We start from the raw sequence: 25,476 nt of genomic DNA on the forward strand, positions 1-25,476 counted from the left end.
AGGGATTATCTCACCTGCTCCTTAAGGTTTATAGCTATAACCAAAACCAGTTTTCATTTGGAATAGAGAACCTGCTATTATTTCTTACTTCTGAATTTACCCCCTGCTACATTTTATTCATTTCTGAACCACAGAATTCAAGGAGAAGGTATTGATTGATTTTAGCTGGTAATTTGGGAAGGACCTATTTAATAGGAAGTTGGGAGGTCTCTGTCTTAGATAAATACTAGACTCAGGGTAATAAAAATGTATGTTGATATAATACTGACTTTGTAATTGCTTGGAAGCTGTCTAATTAGTACACTTCCCTAACCATATTGATTTTTTTAAACACATTTTAAAGCATTACAGTGCACTTATAAGTCAACTCTAATTTCACAAATGCACTTAACAGCTGAGTGGAAAGTTAACAAAAGGATTTTAGGTCTTGCCCTTCTTTGCGTATTGATGTCTCCACAGAGACTATGCCTTCCAACCAATGAATACAGCTGTTTGGATTGTGATATCTCAAATGCACCGCCAATTAGTTAAATTACTATTCAGGTTCTTAATGAGAATAAACATTGTATTTTAAACCCCGTTGCATAGCTGCCTTGAATACCAGCTTTAGGGGCATATTGCCCTCAGCCAGATACATCAACCTTCCACATTACACTCCTCTTATTTACTGTATTTTGAGTGGGTAGGCCCCCCTGAAATGCATAGTATACTCTGTCTGCAAAAATGTCTTAAATGTCTGAATAAAATTGAAAACACTGAATTTTAAAGAATTGATTTTGGGGAAGGATATGAACCACTTATAGGGGATAGACGTGATTTGGGCTTGGATTCTATGAAACATTCAAATCCTGAGGGCCATGGATGGCTTTTTTCCTTTTACCTAATACTAAAAGGTACAAAGTGTAATATAATGAATACCCATATGCCTGTCAATCGGTTTAAGAAATACAGGTTATGAACATGTTTGATATCCCCTGTGTATCCCTCCTACGTTTTGTCAGCCAAGACCCAAAAGTAATCAGGATTGTGAATTTCTGTTTATCATTGTCTTGTATTTCTTTATACTTGTAACACATACGTAGGTATTTCTAGACAATATGTAGTATTATCTTGCATGTTTTATACTTTATGTGCACATCAGTTTGCTTTCTTCCCTAGAAATAATGTATGATTCATCAATATGAATACCTATAACTCCAGTTCATTCATTTTCACAGTTGTAGTACTAGCTTGTAGCAAGGTCTTTTTTCATCTTCTGACCTGTTAGGAAAAAAAAAGCTTGAGCATTTTAGTAAGGGACCAATTTTAATTAAATTCTATTAGGAGAAAGCCTACCTGGGCAAGCAGATCACTTAATCTAAATGAACTTGGTATTAACAAGACTAAAAAATATCTAATAACCTCAAAATTAATACGTCCTCCCGGAATAAAGACACAGATGTAGAGAATGGACTTGTGGACACAGGGAGGGGGAAGCATAAGCTGGGACGAAGTGAGACAGTAGCATTGACTTATATACACTACCAAATGTTAAATAAATAGCTAGTGGGAAGCAGCTGCATAGCACAGGGAGATCAGCTCGGTGCTTTGTGACCACCTAGAGGGGTGGGATAGGGAGGGTGGGAGGGAGGCACAAGAGGGAGGAGATATGGGGATATATGTATACGTATAGCTGATTCACTTTGTTATACAGCAAAAACTAACACAACATTGTAAAGCAGTTATACTCCAATAAAGATGTTAAATTAATATGTCCTCATTGTGGAAATTTTCAAATGCTCAAAAAAGAAACATGAATAAACAAAATTACCAGTGATTCTCCACCTAAGAAAACTACAGTTAACATTTTAGCATATAGCTAGTTTGTTTCCATGCACATATATATTTAGACAAAAATGAGAGTGTATACATAGTATGCGGTAATTGCCTTTTAAAAACCCGACAATATATTGTGCATGTTTTTCTATATTCTTAAATATTCTTCTAAAACATATTTGATTCCCAGAGCATATTCCACTTTAAAAAGTGCAATAAATTGTATAGCCATGTATTTCTGATTGTTAGTTATTTCCAGGTTTCATGAGTTAGTTTTTTAAAAAAACTTCTGAACATGTTTGTTAAGCAATATTTATATTTCCATAACATGTTTTCTCAGAAGTACAGTTGCTGGATCAAAGGAATTTTGGGGAAAAGCTGCATGGAAATTGCTTAACTTAAGAATAGTTCACAGAGGGCTTCCCTGGTGGCGCAGTGGTTGAGAGTCTGCCTGCCAATGCAGGGGACACGGGTTCGAGCCCTGGTCTGGGAAGATCCCACATGCCGCGGAGCGACTGGGCCCGTGAGCCACAATTGCTGAGCCTGCGCGTCTGGAGCCTGTGCTCCGCAACAAGAGAGGCCGCGATAGGGAGAGGCCCGCGCACCGCGATGAAGAGGGGCCCCCACTTGCCGCAACTAGAGAAAGCCCTCGCACAGAAACGAAGACCCAACACAGCCATAAATAAATAAATAAATAAAATTTAAAAAAAAATAGTGATGTGTTATATACCCAAAATTAAAAAAAAAAAAAATTGTTCACAGAAAAAAAAATTTTTCTACATTAAGAGCAGCTGCCCTCCAGCTTCTCGAGGAGCTTATTAAAATGTTGTTACAATTGAAGATAAGTGACATCATTATAACTTTCACATTTAAATGCGGAGATGAAGGCTGCTTAAGAATAATGTTTTGAAGCTTTGTTAATGCCTTCTTTCCTATAATTGTTACAAGGTACAAGAATCCTCCAAAAGTCTTAGAGGTGTGCAGAAATTAGTTTCTCGTGTGTTTGGGGAAGAGATTCTTATCCCCGTAAATGGTTTCTGTTGAATGTTGGATTGCTTTCTTTTCCCCTTCTCATTAAGAAAAGAATAAAAAGTTTAATTACTAATATATTCAATTCCTTGCAAAGGGAAGAAGGGAAGGGGAGGGGAAAAATCAACAATAATGGCCTCAGTTACTGCATTTGTACAGCAGCTCCTGAATCTTTTCTAAGAGCCCTGGGCATAAGGAATTCTAGAACAGTGTGGCAGTAGGGCTTAAATTAGAAATATTTCTGTGAGCTGTTGCCATTTTGAAAGGGCTGACTGCTATGCAATCTTTTTAACTAAGGTCCAGACTATAAAAATAAAACACTCTGGAGATGAGAAATTGTTGAAGACTTAAGAACTTGAGTTATTTAAAGCGTTCCATTAGTATATGCAGAACAACTTTATATGCCAATTTGAAGATCACAGAATACAGAATTGAGTTTTATATTAGTCACTGGGCTTCCCTGGTGGCGCAGTGGTTGAGAGTCTGCCTGCCAATGCAGGGGACGCGGGATCGAGCCCTGGTCTGGGAGGGTCCCGCATGCCGCGGAGCAACTGGGCCCGTGAGCCACAATTGCTGAGCCTGCGCGTCTGGAGCCTGTGCCCCGCAGCGAGAGAGGCCGCAATGGTGAGAGGCCCGCGCACCGCGATGAAGAGTGGCCCCCGCTTGCCACAACTAGAGAAAGCCCTCGCACAGAAACGAAGACCCAACACAGCCATAAATTTAAAAAAAAAGCCATCTTTGGTGGAAGTTTTAAAAAATAAAAAAAAAAATATTAGTCACTACTCATTTTTTAATTGGGGAGATTCTTTTATGATCAAGGCAACTCTTGCTACTCTAAATAAAAGCTTTAGGTGAATAAACCACATAAATATATTGTTACTGATCTTTTAAAATTGATGTATAACAGGTACAATAAGGTATACAGATTGTCAGTGTACAACTCAATAAAAATTGACACATAGATATACCTGTGTAACCCCCCACTCTGATCACGAGACAGAACATTTCCAGCGCCCTAGACGGCTCTCTATCCCAGTCAATACCACCCCTTCCTCAAGGTAACCACTACTCTGACTTCTATCAATATTGCCAGTTTTTGATCTTCATATGAATGAAATCACACAGTTGTAGCATTTTGTTTTTGGTCTGTTTTTGAGATTTATCCAAATTGTTGCATGTAGCAGTACTTTGTTTTTGTTTTGTTTGTTCTTTATTTTTGTTGTTGTGTAGTAGTCTATTGTATGTATATTCCACAATTTATTCAATTGTTAATGGACGTTTGGATTTTTCCAGTTTTGGCTGTTAAGAAGAAAGCTGCTATGAACATTCTTCTACATGTTTTTTGGGGACATATCCACTCATTTCTCTTGGGTCTGTATCTGGAAGTGAAATTACTGGATAATAGGATAAGTACTTGCTTAGCTTTAGTAAATATTGCCAAACAATTTTCCACAGTGATAATGTGGAGTCATATGTTATGACCCACCAGCTATGAACAAGAGTTCCAGTTGCTTCACATTCTCACTAGTCTCTCGTTAGTCTATATCATTGTAGCTATTCTTTCTGGTGTGTATAGTGGTAGCTTACTGAGTTTCAATTCGTATTTCCCTGGTGAGTAATATTGTTGAAGCCTTTTCATATACTTATTGGCTATTGGATAACTTCTTTTGTGATCTACACGTTCAAGTCTTTTATCGCTTCTGATTGGGTTATAATTTTCTTAGTGATTGGTTGGGGTTATGTATGTGTTATGTACACACAAGTCTTTGGTTGGATATATGTACTGCAGATGTCCTATCCCTGTCTGTGGTTTGCCAGTTCATTCTTTTAACAGTATGAGAACATGAAGTTTTTAATTTTGATGGAGTCCAATTTGTCAATATTTTCTTCTGTTATGCCTAAGAAATTTTTGCCCACCTCAGGGTCATGAAGATATTCTCCTGTGTTTTCTTCTGCAAGCTTTATTGTTCTACCTTTAGCAATTAGGTCTAAGGTCTATTTTGAGTTAACTTTTGTGAATTATGTGAAGTAAATTTCATTTTTTCTTTACAGATATCCAGTTGCTTCTGCAACATTTATTGCGTAGATCCATTCTTTCAAAAGCCTCACAGAATTGCAGTGATGTTTTAGTGCTTTGACATAAATCAAGTGACTATATATGTGTGGCTCTGTTTCTAGATTTTTTATCTATACTTGTGCACTTCCACACTGTCTTGAATACTGTAGCTCTATAATAAATCTTAATATCTGGTAGTATACATTCTTCAACTTAATCCTTTTTAAGATTCTGCATCGTTTCCATATAAATTTTGGAATCAACTTGTCAATTTCCACCAAAAAAAAGCTCACTAGGAGTTTGATTGCTACTTTATTAAATCTGTGGATTTGGGTCGAATTTACTGAACAGTAATGTGTCTTCCAGTCTATGAAGATGGAATATATCTCCATTTATTTAGATTTTAGTCTTACATTCTTCAGTGTTTTGCAGTTTTTAGAGTATAGGTCTTAGAAATTTTGTTAAATTAATCCTTGTATTTTATGTTGTTTGATGCGATTATCAGTGGTATTTTGTTAAATTTCACTTTTAATTGCTTGTTGCTAATACATAGAAGTATAATTGAGATTTTGTATGTTAACCTTGTATTCATGACCTTCTTACATTCACTTGCTAATTCTAATAATTTATTTATAGAATCTTTTGAATCGGATTTTCTACATGGACAGTTGTCAACCACAAATAATGACAATTTTACTTCACACCTACCAATCTTTGTATTTTCTTTTCTTTTTCTTGCTTTATTACACTCTCTGGGAACTACAATACCAGATAGAAGTGGTGATAGTAGGTAGTCTACTATTAATGAGAAAATTGCTGTGTCAGTATGATATTGGAGATATTCTGGGGGTTTCAATTAATTAAGTGTTGATGGGATTTTCTCTTGATATATTTCATGATTTGCTATTGTTTTAATTTGAACTTTTGATAGTTGTGTTTGTCAGGTTGATTGGTATTAGTTTTAAATGTATTGAATGTCAAGATTTTGGCATCACCTAGTTCATTTGTTCTCAACTGGGGACATTTTTCCTCCCCAGGGGACATTCAGCAATGTCTGGAGACATTTTTGGATGTCACAACTGGGGGAAGAAGAGTGCTACTGGCATCTAGTGGGTAGAGGCCATGGATGCGGCTAAACATCCCACAGGTATAGGACAGATCCCCCCACATAAAGCATTTTTCAGTAAAAAAAAGTCAGAAGTGTTGAGAGTGAAAAGACCTGATCTGATTCAGTTCCTTCATTTGATAAGAAACCGGGGCCCACAAATGTGAAGTGATTTGCTGTTACCTATTTTAAGTAGCACAGACAGTACACTTCCTATATTTATGAATAAAAATAATTGTCATTACTGTCAGATAGATAGTATGAAAAAGTTTGCATATATCATCTCTATTCCCCAAGAAGGTAAGTGTTATTCCCCATTTTATAGATCAGGATACTAAGGCATACAGTGCTTCATCCATTAATTAACTTATTCGATAAATATTTAGTGAAAGGTACCAGGGTTTGTTTTTGTTTTTGTTTTGGATTTTTTTTTTTGGAAGTAAGAAATACAGTGATGAGTAAAACTAATGGGCATAGTGGAGATTGTAAGCTAGTGAGGAAGACAAACCAAACACAGTTGAGTAAGGATTATAAACTATAGGAAGTGATATAAAGGAAAAAGGGGATGAGATAGAGATGAAATGTGAGGAGGAAGTCCACTTTGCAGGGAGATTGGGAATGGCTTCTTTGATGTGCTGACATTCAAGCTGAGACCTGACAAGTGAGCAGAAGATAGCTGTGTGCAAAGTATGGGGCTCTGTTTCAGGAGGAGGGAACACCAGGTGTGGGGGCTGAAGCAGGAAAAGACTGTACGTTTTTGATACATAGTCAGTGACGGGGAAGGTGACTTGAGATTGGAGATGCAGACAGTGGCCACGTAAGGCCAGGCCTTGCAAGCTTCGGTAAGGACTTTGGGTTTTATACTGTTTGCAATGAGAGGTTATTGAAAGGTTTTAATCAGGGGAGGGACGCGATCCCATCTGTACTTTTAAAACTCCCCCTATTGCATGTACGATGGGTTGGAATAACAGGGGAAGAGTAGAAAGCAGAAAGATGAGTTAAGACTATTGCAGAGGTTCTCCAGAGGGAGTAAGACCATTTTGAGAAATTTTTGTTTTTGTTTTGGACTTGGAAATGACTGGATTTGCTAATAATAGGGATGTGGAAGGGTGAGGGAAAGTGAGAAATCAAGGATGACTGCTAGTTTCTGGCTTGAGCAATGGGGCCAATTTACTGAGTTGGGAAAGATTGGGGAAGGGTCGTTTTTGGGGGTGGGAAGAAAAGGACTCAATAGTTCGATGTCAGGCATATTAGGTTTCTTAAGCTGCCGTGTAATTTCATTTCCACATGCTCCATCTTCAGCAGAAATGGTGAAAAGTTGATCATTTTTTCTAAAAAAGTGAGTTTATTTGGAAGAGTGCTGGATTGGTTTTCTGGAGTTCTGGGTTCCGGCTCTCCTTGGTCTTGGCCAGCATCACAAGGCGATCTTCTCATCTGTAAAATGGGGCGTGTCGGACTTGGTGTTCTTTATGGTCCCTTTCAGTAACGTACTGTGGCTCTGAATTTAAGTCATCCCCTTAGCTTTTCTCTCACTGCTCTGCCTAACATTTTTATAATGTGGTCCAGCTCCCCGGCTAGGACTTTTTATAGTTTTTTTCCTTTGCCTACATGGAATTTATAGCCATGGATTTTTGCATCAGGCCTTCTTTATGCCTTTTTTTCTTGTTTCTTGCACCTCAGTGGGCTTATAGTTAAATAGAGACAGAAAATTCTCAGATTTCTTCCCGATACATTACTTCTGGTAACAAAACAACCAACTTTTTTTTGCCCTGTCTAGGAAGTGTGAAAACAGTCCCAAGTATTGGGGTGTCTATTTTCTTACATTTTGAAAATGTTTAACTATACAAAAATCTTTTAATCTGTGTCCTTGAAAATATTTACCTTTCAATCTATCCTGAACATGCCTTGGCTCTTCAAAGAGTCAGTAAAGCTTATGCTGTACGTAGAAGAATGACAGAAGCAAGAACCACTTCCCTGAGAGATGCCTGTCTTCTCCAAGCTCCTGAAGAACCAGTTCCCATTTAGAGAAATGTAGAGGAACCCACAGTTTCAGCCCTTCCAGAGAAGGCACGGGAATTAAGTACACACATCAATCAAGCTGATAAGTCTCATCCCCAGTTAATATATAATAAAATATTAACAAAGCTAAATCAAATGAGTTTTTAGTTTAGCTATGTAAGTGGAAAGCAATTTTGAGGTCTGTTGCATAAAGAATTCCAGTTCCGTGGTAGAGTAGCAAATAAATGGGATTGGGGGCAGGGTGACAAGAGGGGAGATAGATAAATCACCCATTATTATCTCATTGCTATCAGCTGTGGTTCTTTAAGGCCAACATAGTGGCCTTATCAGGTTTCCTAACAGTTGGATTTTAAGATCTGCTTTAAGAAGTAAATTTGTATTACTATTAGTGAATAAATTTGAAGGATCCGTCCTGTGCTGTGAGCAATTCGTAGTAACTAACAATAAGGCCCTGTAATAGTCCAGTATTGGTTTTTACTTAATAAAATATTTAATCATAGATGTCTGAATCCTGCATCTCCCACAGGAAGGCATTTCGATGCCCACTGACAAGAATAATTTAGCAGTTTCATAGTGGAGCGCTTAATTACTCATAATTGTGAAGGGTAAGATGTGATGAATTCTTCCTCGATGGACATACTAAATATTTAACTAAGTAGATGACTTAAAGTAAATTAAGCTAAGTGAGATCATTTATTACATTGGTTAAAAGCAGTTTAAGAAGAATATCATGTCCTGTATTCGGTTAGATGATAATATGTGTGTGACTCTCTGTGCTGTGTGACTTATAGGCTGCACTGTTGGGATGGTTGGCAGATTTTTTTGGGTGGGGGTTGGTGGGGTTTTTTAGATTTGTTATGTTTTGCCTGAGTCAGTAATGAGGATCCTTGACTATATGTAGAGTTTAGTTCTCTAACGAGAAAGCTCTTTATGCCCTTTCGGTTGGTATGAGAGTATTTGTCCTATATCAGGAAGAAGGAAGGGACTTGACAGTATAGGCTCACCCTTAAGCCTTACTGCTGTGTCCTTCAGGGAAGACAGCCTGATTTGCCAAGTAACGTCCGAAGCAGTCAAAAGGTAAAATGAAGAGGGAAAGATACAAGCAGAAAGTATTTGTAAAATGCTCTATGAAGTTTCTGAATTCGAAGGAATCATATTTTGGAGCAGAGGAAAGAGGAAGCCAGGTATTTTAGGAGTTAGCTGAACAAGTCACTGCAGCATCAGTTGCGTCGTATTGTAAAAGGCTCAGGAGCCTGCCGCTTACCATTAGGGAGGTTGAAACAACTTGTCTCGTTAAGTTAAGCTTCTTCCCTCAAGTGTCTTATTTAGCTTTACTTCCCTTAATTCTCTTTCCGTGGTGATTTGGGTAATATGTCTGAAACCACTAAAGGTAAAAGGTTGAAGCAATCCCAAATTTAATAATCTATCACCTTTCTTTAGTGTATCTGAGTGTAATTCTCAGCAGTTCCTAGCGAATTCATTAGAAGACAGCAAGTCATTAAAAGTTAATAAGAAACTATTTGTTTCTGTGAGTGTGAATAAAACCACTTTGTAAGTCTGACATTCTTTTCCAGTCATAAAAACCTTGCTTTTAGCCAATTTCCATTTTCTCTGTCTCTCTAGGTTGCTCCTGGATGGGGCGCCTCTGATAGCAATCCACAAAGCCAGGTATTACAAGAGGCAAGATGGCTTAGCCCTGGGGCCTGGACCATTTGTGACTGCTTTAGAGCATGCCACAGATACCAAAGCCACAGTCGTGGGGAAACCAGAGAAAACGTTCTTTTTGGAGGCATTGCGGAGCACTGGCTGTGAACCTGAGGAGGCCATCATGATTGGAGATGTAAGTAGAAGAGCCCAGGAAATGCCCTGGGCTTACCTGTCATGCTGGGAGGAGCCAACTTCGAAGCACTGCTTTGAAACACAAGCAGGCTCTTATTGATGATATCAGATGGTAATAAGAGGCTACCCATAAAACAGGCTTTCCAGTAGTTGTTTACTGGTATTCTAAAGAACTGAAATGTTATTTCTGACATTCTTCATAGTGTGATGAGATATATACAATTCAAAAGACCATCAACTGCAAGGCAATTAAATGCTTTATATGTCTTTTTGAAGAAAACTTCTACATAGATTTAGACTTTTTTGACTATTCATTAATGCAAAGAACACCTATACGCAAAGAATTCTCCCATTTTTGATTTTTTTGCTAGTATATGCTTTATGGAAGAACTTCCCAGTCAGTGTGCCACAAATAGCTAAAGATATCGATTGCCTCAGGCCTGGGAGTGGCAGGGCTGAACCTGGACAATCGGGGGCTCTACCCAGTGACCTCTGGCTGTGAGTACCTTGTCAGTTTACCCCAGTGTACTGGGAAAACATTATTTTCTATGTGTGCCATGAGGAGAAAAGTGCTAGAAAGCACACTGCCTTGTGGAAGTAGGTGGCAAGGATTATATTTCAATTTTAAATAATAACGCATTAGGCCAGAAGGGACCATTGAGATTGTCTGGTCCAAACCTCCTCATTTTATAGACTGAGAAACTGAAGCCCGGAGAGGCAAACCTCCATGCCGGAATTCCCATAGCTAATGAGTGGCACAGCTGGAAGTGGAACTCGAGGCCCTGGACTCCCTCCAGAATGAACTGTAGATCCCTTGCTATCTTGTGCTGGCGCACATGGATCACAGTCCCCCGATTCCCTCTTCCGCGTCTATATCCTTGCACCTAAAACCCAATAGGATCATCGCTGGACTCAATACTGCTTTGAAAAACCATCTTTTCAGTAACACTTTTTCCTCTTGGCAGGCCTTTAGCTGACTTTCCTAGGCAAATGTGTATTCGAGAAAGTGGTTATCTTAGTCTGGAGACTTCAGAATTCTTTGTCCCTGGAGATGCTGGCATTGGGACAGGATGGAAGGTGGGAAGGGCACGCAATAGCAGTGTTCAGCCGCACGGAGGGTTGTTATTCAAGAGAGTGGAAGTTTTTCCCTCCCTTTCCTTGTTCACTTTTTCCCACCTCCCTTCCTTCTGTCCCTCTCCCCCATCTCCCCTGCTTCAACAAGGCAAGTTTAGATGCACAAAAAAGGTTTTAAGTTAGACCTTGAATGAAGATTTTGACATTTTAAGACTCATTTCCAAGGGCTGTTGTTGAATAATATGAATGATTTTTAAGGAAAAAACTTTTCTTTGGGTGTGATCTGAATGAATCCTGCTTATACACATGAGATGGTAGGACTTATTTTATTGATGATGTTTCTTCCAGTTCTTGGATTTTTATTACTTTGCATTTGTCATCACAATTAGCCAAGTATATTCACCCCTATCTTGAGTAAGAATTGGAAAACAAAAGCTTCCCTTTGAAACTGATCTGTTATTCCTAAGTGTGAAGTGAATATCAGACAGTCTCAGAATCTGTTTAAGTAAACTGATCTGATTTGATTCCCCCTGTTAGGGACGGATTGGATGGAAAGTAAGGATAATATGTTACATGGACAGCACAAGAGCTGTCTTCTGAACCTAGTTCATTCACTGTCCTGCAGTTGGATCATTTACCTTAAAAGCTGCCAAATGATAGAATACTTTTTTTCCATGATCTGTTTTAAAAGGAAATAGATGTACATGTGGCAAAACATGAAGCACTGTAACTGTGCTTTTTATGTTTGGTCACTAGGATTACTACTCTGTTTTTTACCTCTACCTCTATTACGCTTCCCTTTTCCAATGGTATGCTCCCTCAGATGTGGGTTTATCCTTTTTTACACCTGCTTCTCTTTCATTTTAAGGAAAAAAACATGGGATTACAGTTGGCCATCCTAGCCTAATAAATCAAATCAATTGGTCAGTTTTGTTGGCAAGCTCACTGATGACACTGGACTAAATGCTTCGTTATGCTTTTGTAGGATTGCAGGGATGATGTTGGTGGGGCTCAGAATGTCGGCATGCTGGGCATCTTAGTCAAAACTGGTATGTATCTTCAGTATAATATTATTTTTCTCTAAAACAGAATGGTAGAATACACAACTGCTTAAAGAACAGTCTTTGAAGAAATGGCAAAGCCCACTGGGCACTTTAATTCTCTTTCTGCCACAAACCAAAAATAAAATGGGCTTAGGATTGCAGGGAAAAAAGACAATGTGAAAGGGCCCATGCTGTGCAAAGCTAGGAAGATCAGATCAGAGTTCAGAGGTATTTTAACAGTTACACAGAGATAACCATACACAATTGACCATTAGCATTTGTATGATTTTCTGGATATACAAATCACCAAAGTTGACCAAAAGACCATTGATGTGGGGCTCTGTAAAAATATGTTTTCTTTTTGCACCAGCTATAAGATGAAGTTGATCTTTTAGCAACTGGCTAGCTAAGTGATGTGATACTTTGTGTTAATGTTTACATTTTTTTAAAAAACACACAAAAAACTTTTGTCTTTTCACTTACTGTTTTAGTAACAATTTCCTGTACCAAAATTAGGTAAACCGGGTGTGATCCCTCAAATAAATTTAAGGAAAGGGAAAGAACCTAATAGGGGAGACTCAGCTAATACGGTATCATGGCAACAGTGGACCTGTTTGGTGTCCTGGGTCTTGGTCTCAGCTCTACACTGACTGTGAGACTCTGGGCAAGGCCCTTCACCTCTTTGGGCCATTTACGGATGATGGGGCTGGACTGGTCCCTTCTAGCTCTCACAGTATATGAGTATTACACTGTGGAGTGTGATTAATAAAGTCCTTTCAAGGTAAGGAAAGAATAGTCATGGGAGCTGTGTGTGGGCTTGTGTGCTGTTGCACTAGGAACTTGATGAGCCTTTCCAGATAAAATGAAAAGGTCTCCCCCGCACCTGCCCCCAGCTGGCACCTGCTGAGCTTAAAACTAATAGCACGTGTTTGAGGATGACAGCCAGGAGTCTGGTCCGAGAATTGTCATCGGGCTCTTACCAGTTAAATAGCAGTTAAGTGGTTCCATAGATGGCTCTGAGTTCATATGCCTGGCTTCATACAGGCTGTTCAGAAAAGGGAAGATTTAAACACTAAGTCACCGACGAGCTGCCACTGGGAAATTTTTTAGAAAGAGTATATTTACTCATGACTGTGATGTTCAAGAAAATGTGGTTGCATAAAAGCTATTTTGAATTTAAAAAGAGGAACAAGAAAACATAGATGTTGCTACAATTGAATAAGAAGTATTTTCCAGGCCCTGTGTGAACAAAGAATGGGAACAGTCTTGTCATGCTGGGCGTCTGGAGTGAACCATTGGAGCCTTGCAGATAGTGACTCCAGTCACTCTAGAATTAACAGTATTGTTTTTTCACATTTCTAATTCAAAATGATCACCGTCTTCCCAGAAACGTGCCCTTTGATGGAAGCAAAAAAGAGGATATATCAGGGAGTCAGGAAAAACAGCCACACTCCTCATCCTCCCCTGTGTCTGAATTTTCAGACTCTTGTCATTCCTCATCATTTTATGATCTGGTCATTGAGGAAACCCTCAGATAACTATTTTCCTCTCGGGTATTGTTCCCATGAACATTTCCTTTCTTTAGGTCACATAACTAAGGATTTACACCAAGTATGAAAACTGGTCCTATGCCAGGGTCTTGTAGGCCCAGCTCCCCTAGCTGGTCTCCATTGGCTCTGCATTCTTTTCTGACTGGCAGTTGGTTGGGGTCAGCCTGTCACAGAGGCATCCAGTTAGTCTTAGAGAAGCCAGCAGCTCCACACAATCAAATCTAAAATGTCTAACTTAGAAACATAGCTAAGTACAGCTCATGAAAACAGGCCCATTTGTACTGTTCATCTTTGGTCAGAAAAAAGTCCCAAGTAAGCCCACTGTTCTGAAAGCGTACAGAGCAGCCGGCTCCACTCATAAATTTGAACTCAGTGCAGTGAACAATTGCTGGGTTTCCCAGTGTTTGAAAATTACCAGAGAGATTTTAAATTATTCAGTGATCGTCTTGAGCAGTTTTGTTTCTCAGTAACACATGATAGATGCTCAATATACATTTGCTCCACGATTTGTTAGTAAAGACTTTTGACTAGCCATAACTAGAATCTATTTCTGTTTAGCATGTAAAACAATCACCTAGAAAAGATGGGATCACCCTTTGTCCACTGTTGTCAACATGGCTTCCTGCATTCTCCCTCCATTCACCATTTATTCGTCCAGGAAAGTATAGACTGCCACACTGCGTCAGGCCTGAGTGATGGTGGCCTGCTTCATTCACTCAGCCAACGTTATTGAGCATCTGCCGTATGCCAGACAAAATGCACGTTGCTAGAACTATCACACATTCATGAGCCACTGTGTCAATTTGTACTTTGTAGAAACCCCACTTGCAGAGCCATACTAAACAAAAGCATTCTGGAAGCTTATGGCTAAGAAACCTGACTTTCACACATTTGCCTTTAGACCACTGGCTCCAAGAAGTGGGTGGTATAGCAAAAGTTAGTCATTAACTTACCTGTGAGAACAAGCAGAAACCTTGCAAAGGAGTTTATACTCAGTGGGATTTAAGCTTGAGGAAAAACTAGCAGTAGAGTTTGCTGTGTGGACCATACTGTGGATAGGTGCCTTGAGGATGCTAAGGTAAGTTAGCTTTGTACGTTAGATGCTGGCTCCTTTCCTGTAGGAATTCACAGTCGGCAAGACAGGACAGGAAGCATCTTCACCACCACATTGTCAAGTTGGGGAAGGGGGGTTTTCAGGCTTGGTGTTTGCTGAACAAAGCCTCTTAAAGAGTAGTTATAGAAAACAGAAGGGATTGTAGAAAGTGGTGGGTCTATTGTTGGGGAACCCAGATTTAGACAGAGAATACTGAAAAATGCAGAAGAATAAATAGCAGAGATCACAGAAGAGGGGATGAGGGAGTGAGGAGAAAGGGCAAGTGCAGAGGCAGCGCTGAGACTACAGGGCAGTCGGCCTCGTTCCCTCAAGGCCTCGTCTAAAACAGTGTTCCTCCCTCCCTCCCTTCCTTCCTTGCTTCCTTCTTTCCTTTCTTCCTTCCTAAAATGCTGTGGAATGGTCACCACGTGCTAGTCATTATGTCAGGTGCTGGGAATACATTGGGGAACATAACAGACATAGTCCCTGCTCTTAGGGAACTTACAGTCTTAGATGTGAGACACACATTAAACAAATAAATATATAATTACAAATTGTTATAAATATTGTGGTGACAAAGAACAGGGTACCAAGAGAGAGAGAATAACAGGGAGGGGATCTCATTTGGATGGGAAGGTGGGACTGACCCGAAGCCTGAAGGAGGTTGTCAGTTGAGAAGAATGTCCCAGGCAGAGGGAGCGGCAGATGTGTCCAGCACAGCACTGCAGCTGGTGAGAGTGGCACGTGCGGAGGTGAGGGGTCCTGGGCCGGGTGACTGAGGGGCCTGGTGGGCAACAACAGAGATACGGGGTTCTTTCTGAAGGGCATTGGAACACATTAAGGGTGTTTAAACAGGGGCCATGCATGGTCTGATGTACATGTGTAAGAGTCTGTGACCGTGCTGCGCTGTTCAGCTGTGGGTCTTGAACTGCAGAGTCCAGGGAGAGTTCGGCAGCAGGCCCACCCGTCGGTGCCCTGCCGGGCAGCCTGTGCTGCCGGCCCGCCTGTGAGCACCGTGAGCACCCATCTCTCCTTCCCTCCCACCCCCGGGCGCCCTCATTTGCCCGCTCGCAGGGCTCCTGTTTGGCAGCAGCTCATGCTGTTTCCAGTCACCCTCTGGAGCTGACAAGGCCTCTGCCCTGTGGGGTCTGGGCTTTCATTTAAAAGCACTGATTTAATCACCATCCCTATCTGTAGGGCTGCTGGGGGAAGAAAATGATTTCACCAGCTGAGGAGATTCGAAGGCACCCTTAGCTCTCAGGTGACCCAGTACCTGTGACTGTCCATCGTGAAAGACCAGAGGGCCTGGGAAATGCTGAATATGACCTTGCTTTGAATTGCCTCATGGCATTCCTGAAGCCTGGATAAAAGGTGCCTTGGGAGCTGTGGAGACCTTGATTCTCTCATCATTGTAAGGGTGGTCTCTGGTGTCCCAGGTGCTTACGGGGTGTGATTAATCTGGTGTTCTACCAGTAGCCTTTGTTCACTGGGTTTACTTTCATTTCAGGGAAATACCGAGCAGCAGATGAAGAAAAAATTAATCCACCTCCTTACTTAACTTGTGACAGCTTCCCTCATGCCGTGGACCACATTCTGCAGCATCTACTGTGAACCATTATGTGAATCAGAAGCAACCTGAAACGCAGCTTTTCATTGTCTGGCAAGAATCCCTCAACAGCTTAATGCCAGCATGGACAGACAGAGACTACTCAGCCCTGGTCACCATTTAACCCTTTTTTATTGGGCAGTAATTAGAAAGAAAGGTATTGAATTGCAGCCAGACACCAAGCCTGGCTAATCCCTTTTATTTCGTAAAAGAAGATGAGATCCAAAGAAAGGGAAAGCTGAGATTTTGTGCCATTCCTTTTAAAATATTCATCAGGTTAGCGGAGCTGGGGAAGAGTCTGCTGCAGGGAGCTTGTTCTCTGCTGTCTCCTCACTGGTAAATTGGAGAGGTTCAGACTCTGAATAAAGTTGAATGGTGTTTTTTAAGTTATAAAGTACTGCGTTGAAGAGTGCATTAGGCTGTAGTTTTAATACTGAGTTCAACTGTGAAATCCATCAGAAGTGCCAAGTGGGGTACAGGACAGAAGAAACAAAATAAAGTGTCCTTTAGCCCAAGTGAAGGAGTGAATTTGCTCTAACAGATGTTGAAAACTAGATTAGCTACTGTATTATTCCCAGCACGGGTGACTTCTTTTTCTCTTCGTTAGCCAGAGATGAGTAATTTAAATTCAGAACCTGATTTTAATTTAAAATAATATTTCCATTAATAACCTATTCATTGCCGATACCTATTATACTGTGTAACAGTCGTTTTGGAAATTTTATGTAAAATTAAAACTATCAGTATTTTACAGATGTTTTAATTAGACATTGTTATTAACAGGAACAGTGCAGAGACTAACATCAAGCCTTTGATGCTTACAGACCGTGCATTTCTGAGGTTAGTGTCCACCTGGGTCCTGTTAACTGCACATTGGCAAGATTTCATTATTTTTGCCTCTGACACTATGGGAAAAATCTTTCAGAAGCTATTGGGACAGATTCAAGCTTTTATGTACTTGGTTACTACGGCTGTAAAATGAAATCTCGTCTTGCAGCATGGATTCTTCTTCTCATGTTAAACCCACCAAAATGAAGGGGACTAAATAGGTAATGATTTTCCTCGTGCATTTGCATACTGTGATGATCCTGGGCCTTTGCAATTGTTTTACTGGGCTCTTGGGCACTGGATTATTAGCTTGTAATTGTCCATTATCATGGTGCTCACCTTATTGAAGCACACAGCAGTGTTAATGAGCTTCGGGTTTTGATGCTTGTTTAGAGATCAGCTTGGTCTTGGATGGGAGGGAGCAAAGCTAAATAAATGGCCGCTCCCTCTCCTTCTGGTAGTTTGGTGAACACTTTTCTTGTTTTTGCAGATGCCCCAAGTTAGTCCTTACGATCCTAGAGTGCAAAAGACAGATGTGCTAGGGCACCACCCCAGATCAGAAGGAGGAGTGCAGTGACTGGGGGCACAGAGCAGGGAGCCTGGCCAGCACTCCCCTTCGGTGACCTTGGGCAACTCCCCTAGCCACTCCTGCCTCCTTTCCCTTCTCTGTAAAGTGGAGATACCCATAGTGCCCACCACGTAGGCTTGTTGTGAGGGTTAAATGCACAACCCGTATATCAAGGACTTTAAATAGAGTCGGACGAATGTTAAGTGTTGCCTGTTTGCGATGATGACACAGATGTAGCAGGAGTATCTGCATTTAACAATCTGGAAACGGTTGGTAGAATTCATCTCTACAGTCAGTTCAGTGGGGAAAGTCTTCCTGAGAATTTAAAAAAGAGAGACATTCTACTACATTTAAATTCCTTCAGGCCGGAGCCACACAGAAAAGCCCAGCGTGCAGGCAAGAGGGGCTGCTGGGCGTGTTCACCAGTGGCCTGTTCCCCGGCACCTGGGTCAGCGATTCCTTGGCCCAAGCGTCATCAAGGGTTTGCTAGCTGCTGTGTGTGAAGTACCTGCTAGGAAATAAACATTTAAGGGAAGGATTTTGCCTGGAGGGCCCTTACTAGGTGAGGAGCTAAGGAGAATACCCAAGGCAGTGTGTAGACTCCGTGTCTCCCTTCTCTGTGACGTGGTCCTGACCGCAGGATGGATGAAGTGTTCCCTCCCTCGTGCCATGGAGCAGTTGTTAGATTATACTCAGGTCTTCGAACGTCTCTTCTCCCCACCAGACAGGACTCTGTCTGTGCTACAACACAGATGGGCACTCAGGCCGTCACCAGACAACTCAAAATTAGCTGTAAATATTACAGGAATTGAATGCTAGAGGGCATAGCTGTGGGTAGGGAGGAGAAAATGTTTCATTTTAGACTTGCTGCCCATAGGGGAGGCCCGTTAGGCACTTAAATAATGGCTCTGATGCTCTGGAGACAGGTTAGAGCTAAAGCCAAGCAGTAGACATCACTGATGGGTGAGTGGCAGGAGTGGGTAACCCAGCTGCGTGTAACGAGCCAGCCAAGAGAAACGGCTGCTCTACTTTCCTCCATTCTTGCTTGGCCCTCTAGGCCATTAAAATCTTAGTTGGCTATTTTATTTACTTAATAAACATTATATAGGACTTTCTAACTGACCTGTCCACGGTGTGAAGTTCGTGAGGATAAATAGAAATCTTGGTTTAGGTCGAGGTTACTGTAAACATTCCCAGCTCAGCTGGTTGGTTTGCCTCGGGCTTCATGGAGGAGATTTAATAACCGAAGTACGTAAAGGACTTTATTTTCCAGCCATTACATGTCAGGGGCTGTCTTGTGGTACTGACCCCAAGGATAGTGTTTGTACCAGCTTTACTATAATCCTGTCCTGGCCCCAGAAAAGGGACCAAGTGACATCTTAGGACTTGAAAGGGCATTAGAGAATGCCCATTGTCAGGAGGTGGTTATTGAGCATCTGCTGTGAGTTGGGTGAGGAGGAGGGCGAAGGACCAGTCTGGTGGGGAGACAAGGTTGTTGCACCCACTTCACTCTCACACATCCAGAATCAGCTAGTTCTGCAGTGGCTCTACCTACCCACCATTCTGTACCCCTGTCAGAGCGGATTGTAATGCCTGGGAAGGAGAAGGGGGCTGGCCCACCTCCCTGGTGACTGTTCCATCAAACACCTGCTGTTGTGGATATCAGAAACTGCCCTGGAGTGACAAGTGTCGTCACCTCTCTCTTAACCCCACACTGAAAAATTACAGGAGCGAGTTGGACAGGAAAGTCAAAACACACCTGCACTGATTATGTTCAGTTGGTTTTGGATCAATGGTGGTTCATGTAGGATGAAACTGAAGTCCTTGGGCACCTATAATAAAGAATTTTTAAAACTGCACTAATCTATTTCATTAAAACACTTGCCTTGGGCAGCAGAGTACTTTCGTCCTGTTAGCAGTTGTTTGCATAGAGCCATGTTTGCATTATTGAGTTTCTTTGACATAAGTCACAAAAGCCTTTCCCAGCGTAAATGCACAGGGCCTTTGCTGACTTTGTGTTACACCAGCCATCAAGACCTACTACCCAAAGCATGCTGCTGTCCTTGAGAGGCGAGGTGCCAGAGCACCAGAAATCGTTTATCATAATTCAAACCGCATCTGTTAAAATGAAACAGATTTTGATATCTTTTTCCTGTGTTTAATGTCATACACATCTCAATGCCTGTTTGTTTCACTGGCTGATGTGCCTGAGAAAACCAAATATTTATTTTATTTATTTTAAATTATTTATGTATTTATTTTTGGCTGTGTTCGGTCTTCGTTGCTGTGCACGGGCTTTCTCTAGTTGCGGCGAGCGGGGGCTACTCTTCGTTTTGGTGCGCGGGCTTCTCATTGCAGTGGCTCCTCGTGTCGCAGAGCACGGGCTCTAGACGCACGGGCTTCAGTAGCTGTGGCGCACGGGCTCAGTAGTTGTGGCTCACGGGCTTAGTTGCTTCACGGCATGTGGGATCTTCCCGGCCCAGGGCTTGAACCCGTGTCCCCCGCATTGGCAGGCAGATTCTTAACCACTGCGCCACCAGGGAAGTCCCCCAAATATTTTTAAATGCCTCTGGGAGTAAATCACTAAGGAAGACAGCAGAATGTAGCTCCAACTCCTAGATACGTATCTTCTAGTTGGGAAATTGAGCTATCTTTGGATAGTTCTGGCCTCTCCAGATCGCCACAGTCCCCCCCCTCTTCCTTGTCTTCCTTTACCCATGTGTAACTATGTTCCAAGTTCCTATAGCATTTTAATTATGACCTCTGCTTTAGAAGAAAATACCACATGTGGAATTAAGTTCAAATTTCCACCAACAACTAACAGGCCAATCTCCTATAGCCCTATAAACTTAGATATACTTTTAGTCTACTTTTAAAAAAATAACCAGAGACTCTAAACAGTAGATTAGTCATGTATTAGTTGATCTCTCTCAAAGCCCCACTAAAAGAAGAGGAAAGGAATAAAGATGTTATAAACCAACAAGGACAACCCACAAGAGAATGGTAGAGGAGACAGCAGTGGATGACAGGGTTCAGTAATTCGGGAGATGGAAAGAGGATGATGGAGTGTTGATAACTAAAATCAACGCAAAGAAAAAAACCAAAATTCATCCTGTAGAACATCACCTCAAAGACTCAAGGCTTGGAGACACTGGGTAGAGAGGTCGTGAGGTGTGAGGCAAGGTTGAGAAGCAAGGAATTTGTTCAAAGCTGGGAAAGTGGCTGGAGCCTCAGAAACCCTCCCCACCCTGAGCAGCCAGATGCGCACCCTCAGCCAGGCAGGAGAGCGGGGGCTTTACGCTCTGGAGAAGTGGGACTGTGAACGTTCAGGCCTTGGAGACACTGGACACGATGGTGGGCCAGGCTGAGAGGCAGGGCTGAAAACGGGATTAGGTAAATCTCTGCTTGTTCTACAGCCATTGTCTGGTCCCCTTCCCCTTACAACCAGGACCAGAGAGCATGGGAATGGAGTTGAAAGTTAATCTGATATGTTTGGCCATTTAGAAGACAATACTGATGGGTATCTGACAGATACGAAAATGTTGCCCAAAAAATTAAGAATAAATACTTAGAAAATTAAGCAAATGAAAAAAACGAGGCAGTTATTAATTCCAAGAAAGACAAAACCCAACAAGAAAGGAAATGTAATCCTAATCCACTAGTTGGCTCTTCAGTAAACAATGTACAGTGAACAATATCATAAAAATATTGATTATTGAGTTAACCTAAAACTGTAGTAAAACTGTTTGGGGATGATTAGGGAAAGACGTGTGTGTGGTAGGGATGGGGCAAAGGGATGAAAAGGCTATGTTTCATTTCATCCAAAGCAGGAAGTCATTAGATAATGTATAAAACTGGTAAGAAGCCACCAAAATAGAGGCATGACCTAAAAACATATGTGCGTGATCATTTGTAGACAAACTTTCCAAGGAATGAGGAGAGAAGAATGGACTATGTGATTGAATGTAGGTGGAAGTGTTACAAAGATGAACTTGGAGATTCTTAAAAGGAATGGAGGGAGGATGTGGAGGTGGGTTTTGGAAGTGGAAGGTTACCGGTATGTGCTGGGAGGGATGGCCAAACCACACTTACCTGAACGGAATCAGGAACTCTGGGGCAGTAAGCTAAAAGGGCCCAACCCTATTGTCACAAAGCATGCTGTCCATGGGAGCCCTCCTCTGCCCCTCTGCCTGTTCATTCTTAAGTACACATATAGTGCACACTTGCCTGCTTTCCAACCACAGCAAATTAGCTATAATTGAGGTTCCATCCACTTGAGATTTTATGAAATCAGAAAGGGTGGCAAAGGCCACAAGCAAATGGACTAACAGCTATAAGAAATGTCAGCTGACAGCCTGACAAAGAAAATAACCCAAAAGCACAGACGGCAGATGTTGGAGATTGAACAGCACAGCAGTCTAGGCCATTGAGCTTAGAGACCTCCATGTCTGCATATCAGCAGTGCTCACAGGGTACTACCTAGTGACCATGAAGAAGTTTCAGCTGAGCTTCTACTAAGATGAAATGTCTTTTTGTTTCTTTTAAACTCATTCAATTTGACTATATTTTCCATAAAATGATATTTTAAGAGGCATTTGAGAATATTCTATTCAAAATAATCAAAACCCCAAAATGTTTTTGTTTAAAAGGGTGAAATACTTTGGACTATTTAGCCAAAATGTCCCTTTTCCTGGAAGTGTTTTCTTCTCTGGAGGAGTCGGCCTTGCAGGGATGAAGAAAACAAGGCAAGGGAGACAACAAAAGGTGACCATAGGAAAATTCTAAGTGGGGGGAGGGGAGGCATTACTTAGTGGAAGCCTTCACAATTTACCAGGAGTTGAAAGTAGATGCCTCAGATTGTGGGTTTCTGAATGAGATGTTTCTAGCTGTTTCCAACCCCATAAGGAGACGTGGTGGAGCCTAAGAGCAGGGAAGACTGTTCTAGAAGCTCAGGTACCCCATCCTAAGTTTTGGATCCAATCAGGAGCTGTGGCAATGGAAGGAGAAGGGCAGAACACACAGGATGTGAGATGTGAAGATGTTATTAGGGGCCAGAACTCAAAACACTGCAACTGGTAGGTAGTGATAGTGGGGTGCTTGTTACCATTGCTATTAGCTCATCTCCAGAGATGGGCCAGTGATATTCCTGAGTGGGGCTAGTCTGGTAGGGGTTTGCTCTGCTGATAAAACTGACTGGAGTCAGAATCAGGGAGAGCAGATGAGATTCAGAATATTGTCAGGAGAAGCAGACGCTGTTTCTTTTCCTTGCTCCCACCCTTATCCACCCTTGAACTGTCAGCTGTCAGATGGTCTGTCAAGCTTAGCTTCTGGTTGGCTCCCCAACTCAGAACCACCCTGTGCATCCCAACACAACTTTCCTTACCACGTCTTTTTCAAAATGAAAATGCCAGTTCACAAATGAGGAACACTACAAGGAATTATTCATCTAAATTTTATGGGATCTCATTGTGAGAAAAGTCTCCGTTGCAAGACCTCATAGCACACATACCTGTAATTGGAATCTTCAGTATTTTGCTGACATCGACCATGAAAATATGTATTTCCAAAATGGTACAGTTGTCCAAATTAATCCAGTCTTCAAGAATAATTTTCTGTTTTCTATTCCAAGCATAATGTTCTTCTTCCACTTACACTAATTAACAAGGAGGCCTCTGTAGTTGTCTTTGTGGCCAAGTCAGGGTAAATGTGATTTCACACAGACTCGAACTCACTTTGCCAGGCTGAGTATCTCTGAGTCAGATTTTTTGCCGAAGGCTTGGTGTGGGCTAGCACATCCAAAAAGTCAGCAGTGGTCACTGTATCCAGCTGGATCCCAGGTAAACTGCTGCTCTCTAGATAAAAACACAAGAGGAACAGCACAACAGTCTACCTAATGGTGATCTATGCTCTTGAAACACTGATAGACCTTCTTTCAAGACAATGCATAATGCGGCATTCTTAATGGTTAATGCAGCAACAGGCAAGACTAAAGAGGGCTGGGGGAAAAAGTCTTTAATGTGCAACTCAGCCCCTGAAGCCCATACACAAAATGTGACTTAAATGTGTCATTATAAAGTATTATTTAATATTTATATAGTGCCACAAATGGATCCAGCCCAACATAGTGTGCCAGGGAAATAAAAGCCCGAGCCCTAAGGAGTTTAGCATCTGTGGGCAAAGTCAATCCGAAACACAACAGCAGAGGAGGAAGGAGCTGGGTGCAGAAGGAGGATTTTTGACCAAAGAACGAGTGCCAGTGTAACAAGCCACAAAGAGCAGGGGCAAGGCGCCACCTGCTGGTGAAAGCCCCATTTTTAAAAACAAATTTCTCTCCCAGAGCACCTTGGCTGTCATCCTCACCATACCTGACTGCTGAGTTTCAAGGGCATTGAAGATCTTCCTCACAGGCCGCATGGCTGCTTCCCTGCAGACTAGCTTGATGTCCGAGCCCGAGTAGCCCTCTGTCTCCTGAAACAGCCGCAAACCCAGCCATTAGGCAGCAGGCAGAATGCTGGTGGTGGTTACATTCTTACAGGCAGGACAGGGTGTCGGAGCCCCTGTTTGGATTCTGTATCTGTCACCCATGGGCACTATATAAAGATTCCCAGATAAATAGTGTTTAGGGGGAGAGAGGCTGCTAACGTGTTTGGATAACCTAAGGATCTGGGCAACAAACAACTTCCTAACACCATCCAAACATAGGTGCTGAGATGCTGGTGATGACTGGCCCACCCAAGCCAGCCTAATGGGGCCCTTGTGCCCAAATTCAAGGATGGCCAAATTTGGTAGACACTTCTGTTCTTGTAAATAGGATTATAACCTGCCTTTAAGGAACCTCAGAGAACATCACATTCAAGTGTCCTCTCAAGGAGGCAATGACACCAGTGGGCATGGGGGTAACATGCTTTTCCTTTTGTGAAAGACTTGCATTTAATCATCACAGTAATCCTCTGTGGCCTGTTACCCATTTTACAGATGAAGAAGCTGAGGCTCAGAGAGGAAGTGACTTCCTTGATGGCACACAGCTAATAAGTGGCAGGGCCAGAATCTGACTGTAGGTCCTCTGAGTCTAAACCCTATTTCACTTTATCACATCTCTCTCTGCTTGAATGTTTCCGAGGGACAAAGAGCTCGGTCTTTCATGAAGGAGAGGCCCGTTGCATTGTTGGGGCAGCTTGGATCTTTTCTAAGTGACTCAAGGCTCCGAACTGCTGAGAAGACGGTCACGGGGCGGCCCCTCGGCCTAGGCGCCTCCCCAGGCAGCTCACCCGGCTCAGCAGGCTGTACTCCAGCTCCGCGCGCAGCTCCAGGGCGCTGCCCCTGCTCACGGGGGGCAGCCAGTGGTGGATCATGGCCTGCCTGGCCTCCTGGCTCGGGAGGTCCACCAGAATCCTCTTCTCCAGGCGCCGCAACATGGCACAGTCTAGCTCCCTGAGTCACGTCCAAAACACAGGAACTGGTTGGGGCAGTAACTCACTTCTTAAGCAACAACTATATTTGAAGAACAAATTTAGCAGGAACCAATCCTGCATCTTAACTGTTACTTTACATCTATGTCTGAGTGCATAGGACCATTACTTCATGTTGTTTAGGAGAAACAAATGGTTAAAAAGAAGAAAAAAAGAAAGGAGAGATAGGGAGGGAGGGAGGAAGGAAGGAAGAAAAAGAGAAAGAAAAAATACATCCCCCAAATACCTCATGTGAAGGAGGTAATTTTAGGTGACTTAATTTGAGGGGGAATAAATCCAGCTAACACCAACCAAACGTGAGCATTCCCACTGCAGTTGTAACATCAATTATTCAACCTGATCCTGCCAATGAGTACACTATTCCTGACATAACTTGGGCACT

General features: G+C 41.9%; 2 protein-coding genes across 5 annotated transcripts in view; one reads left to right on the forward strand and one right to left on the reverse strand.

Moving 5' to 3' along the window:
- HDHD2 (haloacid dehalogenase like hydrolase domain containing 2) overlaps positions 1-19,547 on the forward strand; it is a 41,136-nt gene extending 21,589 nt beyond the window's left edge. For 2 of the 3 annotated variants that reach the window (XM_061169791.1, XM_061169790.1), the window contains exons 5-7: positions 9,648-9,864; positions 11,923-11,986; positions 16,131-19,547. In XM_061169791.1, the coding sequence (XP_061025774.1) occupies positions 9,648-9,864; positions 11,923-11,986; positions 16,131-16,234 (385 nt within the window). In that variant the 3' untranslated portion in view covers positions 16,235-19,547. The remainder of the gene's footprint in view (positions 1-9,647; positions 9,865-11,922; positions 11,987-16,130) is intronic. The other variant, XM_061169789.1, reaches the window with a different exon arrangement.
- Positions 19,548-23,222: 3,675 nt separating this feature from the next.
- The window catches only part of KATNAL2 (katanin catalytic subunit A1 like 2), a 103,845-nt gene continuing 101,591 nt past the window's right edge, over positions 23,223-25,476 (reverse strand). For both annotated transcript variants that reach the window (XM_061169519.1, XM_061169520.1), the window contains 3 exons: positions 24,894-25,056; positions 23,991-24,093; positions 23,223-23,477 (listed from right to left, as the gene is read on the reverse strand). In XM_061169519.1, coding sequence (XP_061025502.1) covers positions 23,338-23,477; positions 23,991-24,093; positions 24,894-25,056 — 406 coding nt within the window. In that variant the 3' untranslated portion in view covers positions 23,223-23,337. The remainder of the gene's footprint in view (positions 23,478-23,990; positions 24,094-24,893; positions 25,057-25,476) is intronic.

The sequence above is a fragment of the Eubalaena glacialis genome, chromosome 15 (genome assembly GCF_028564815.1).
Source record: "Eubalaena glacialis isolate mEubGla1 chromosome 15, mEubGla1.1.hap2.+ XY, whole genome shotgun sequence".
In the NCBI taxonomy this organism is placed as follows: Eukaryota; Metazoa; Chordata; class Mammalia; order Artiodactyla; family Balaenidae; genus Eubalaena; species Eubalaena glacialis.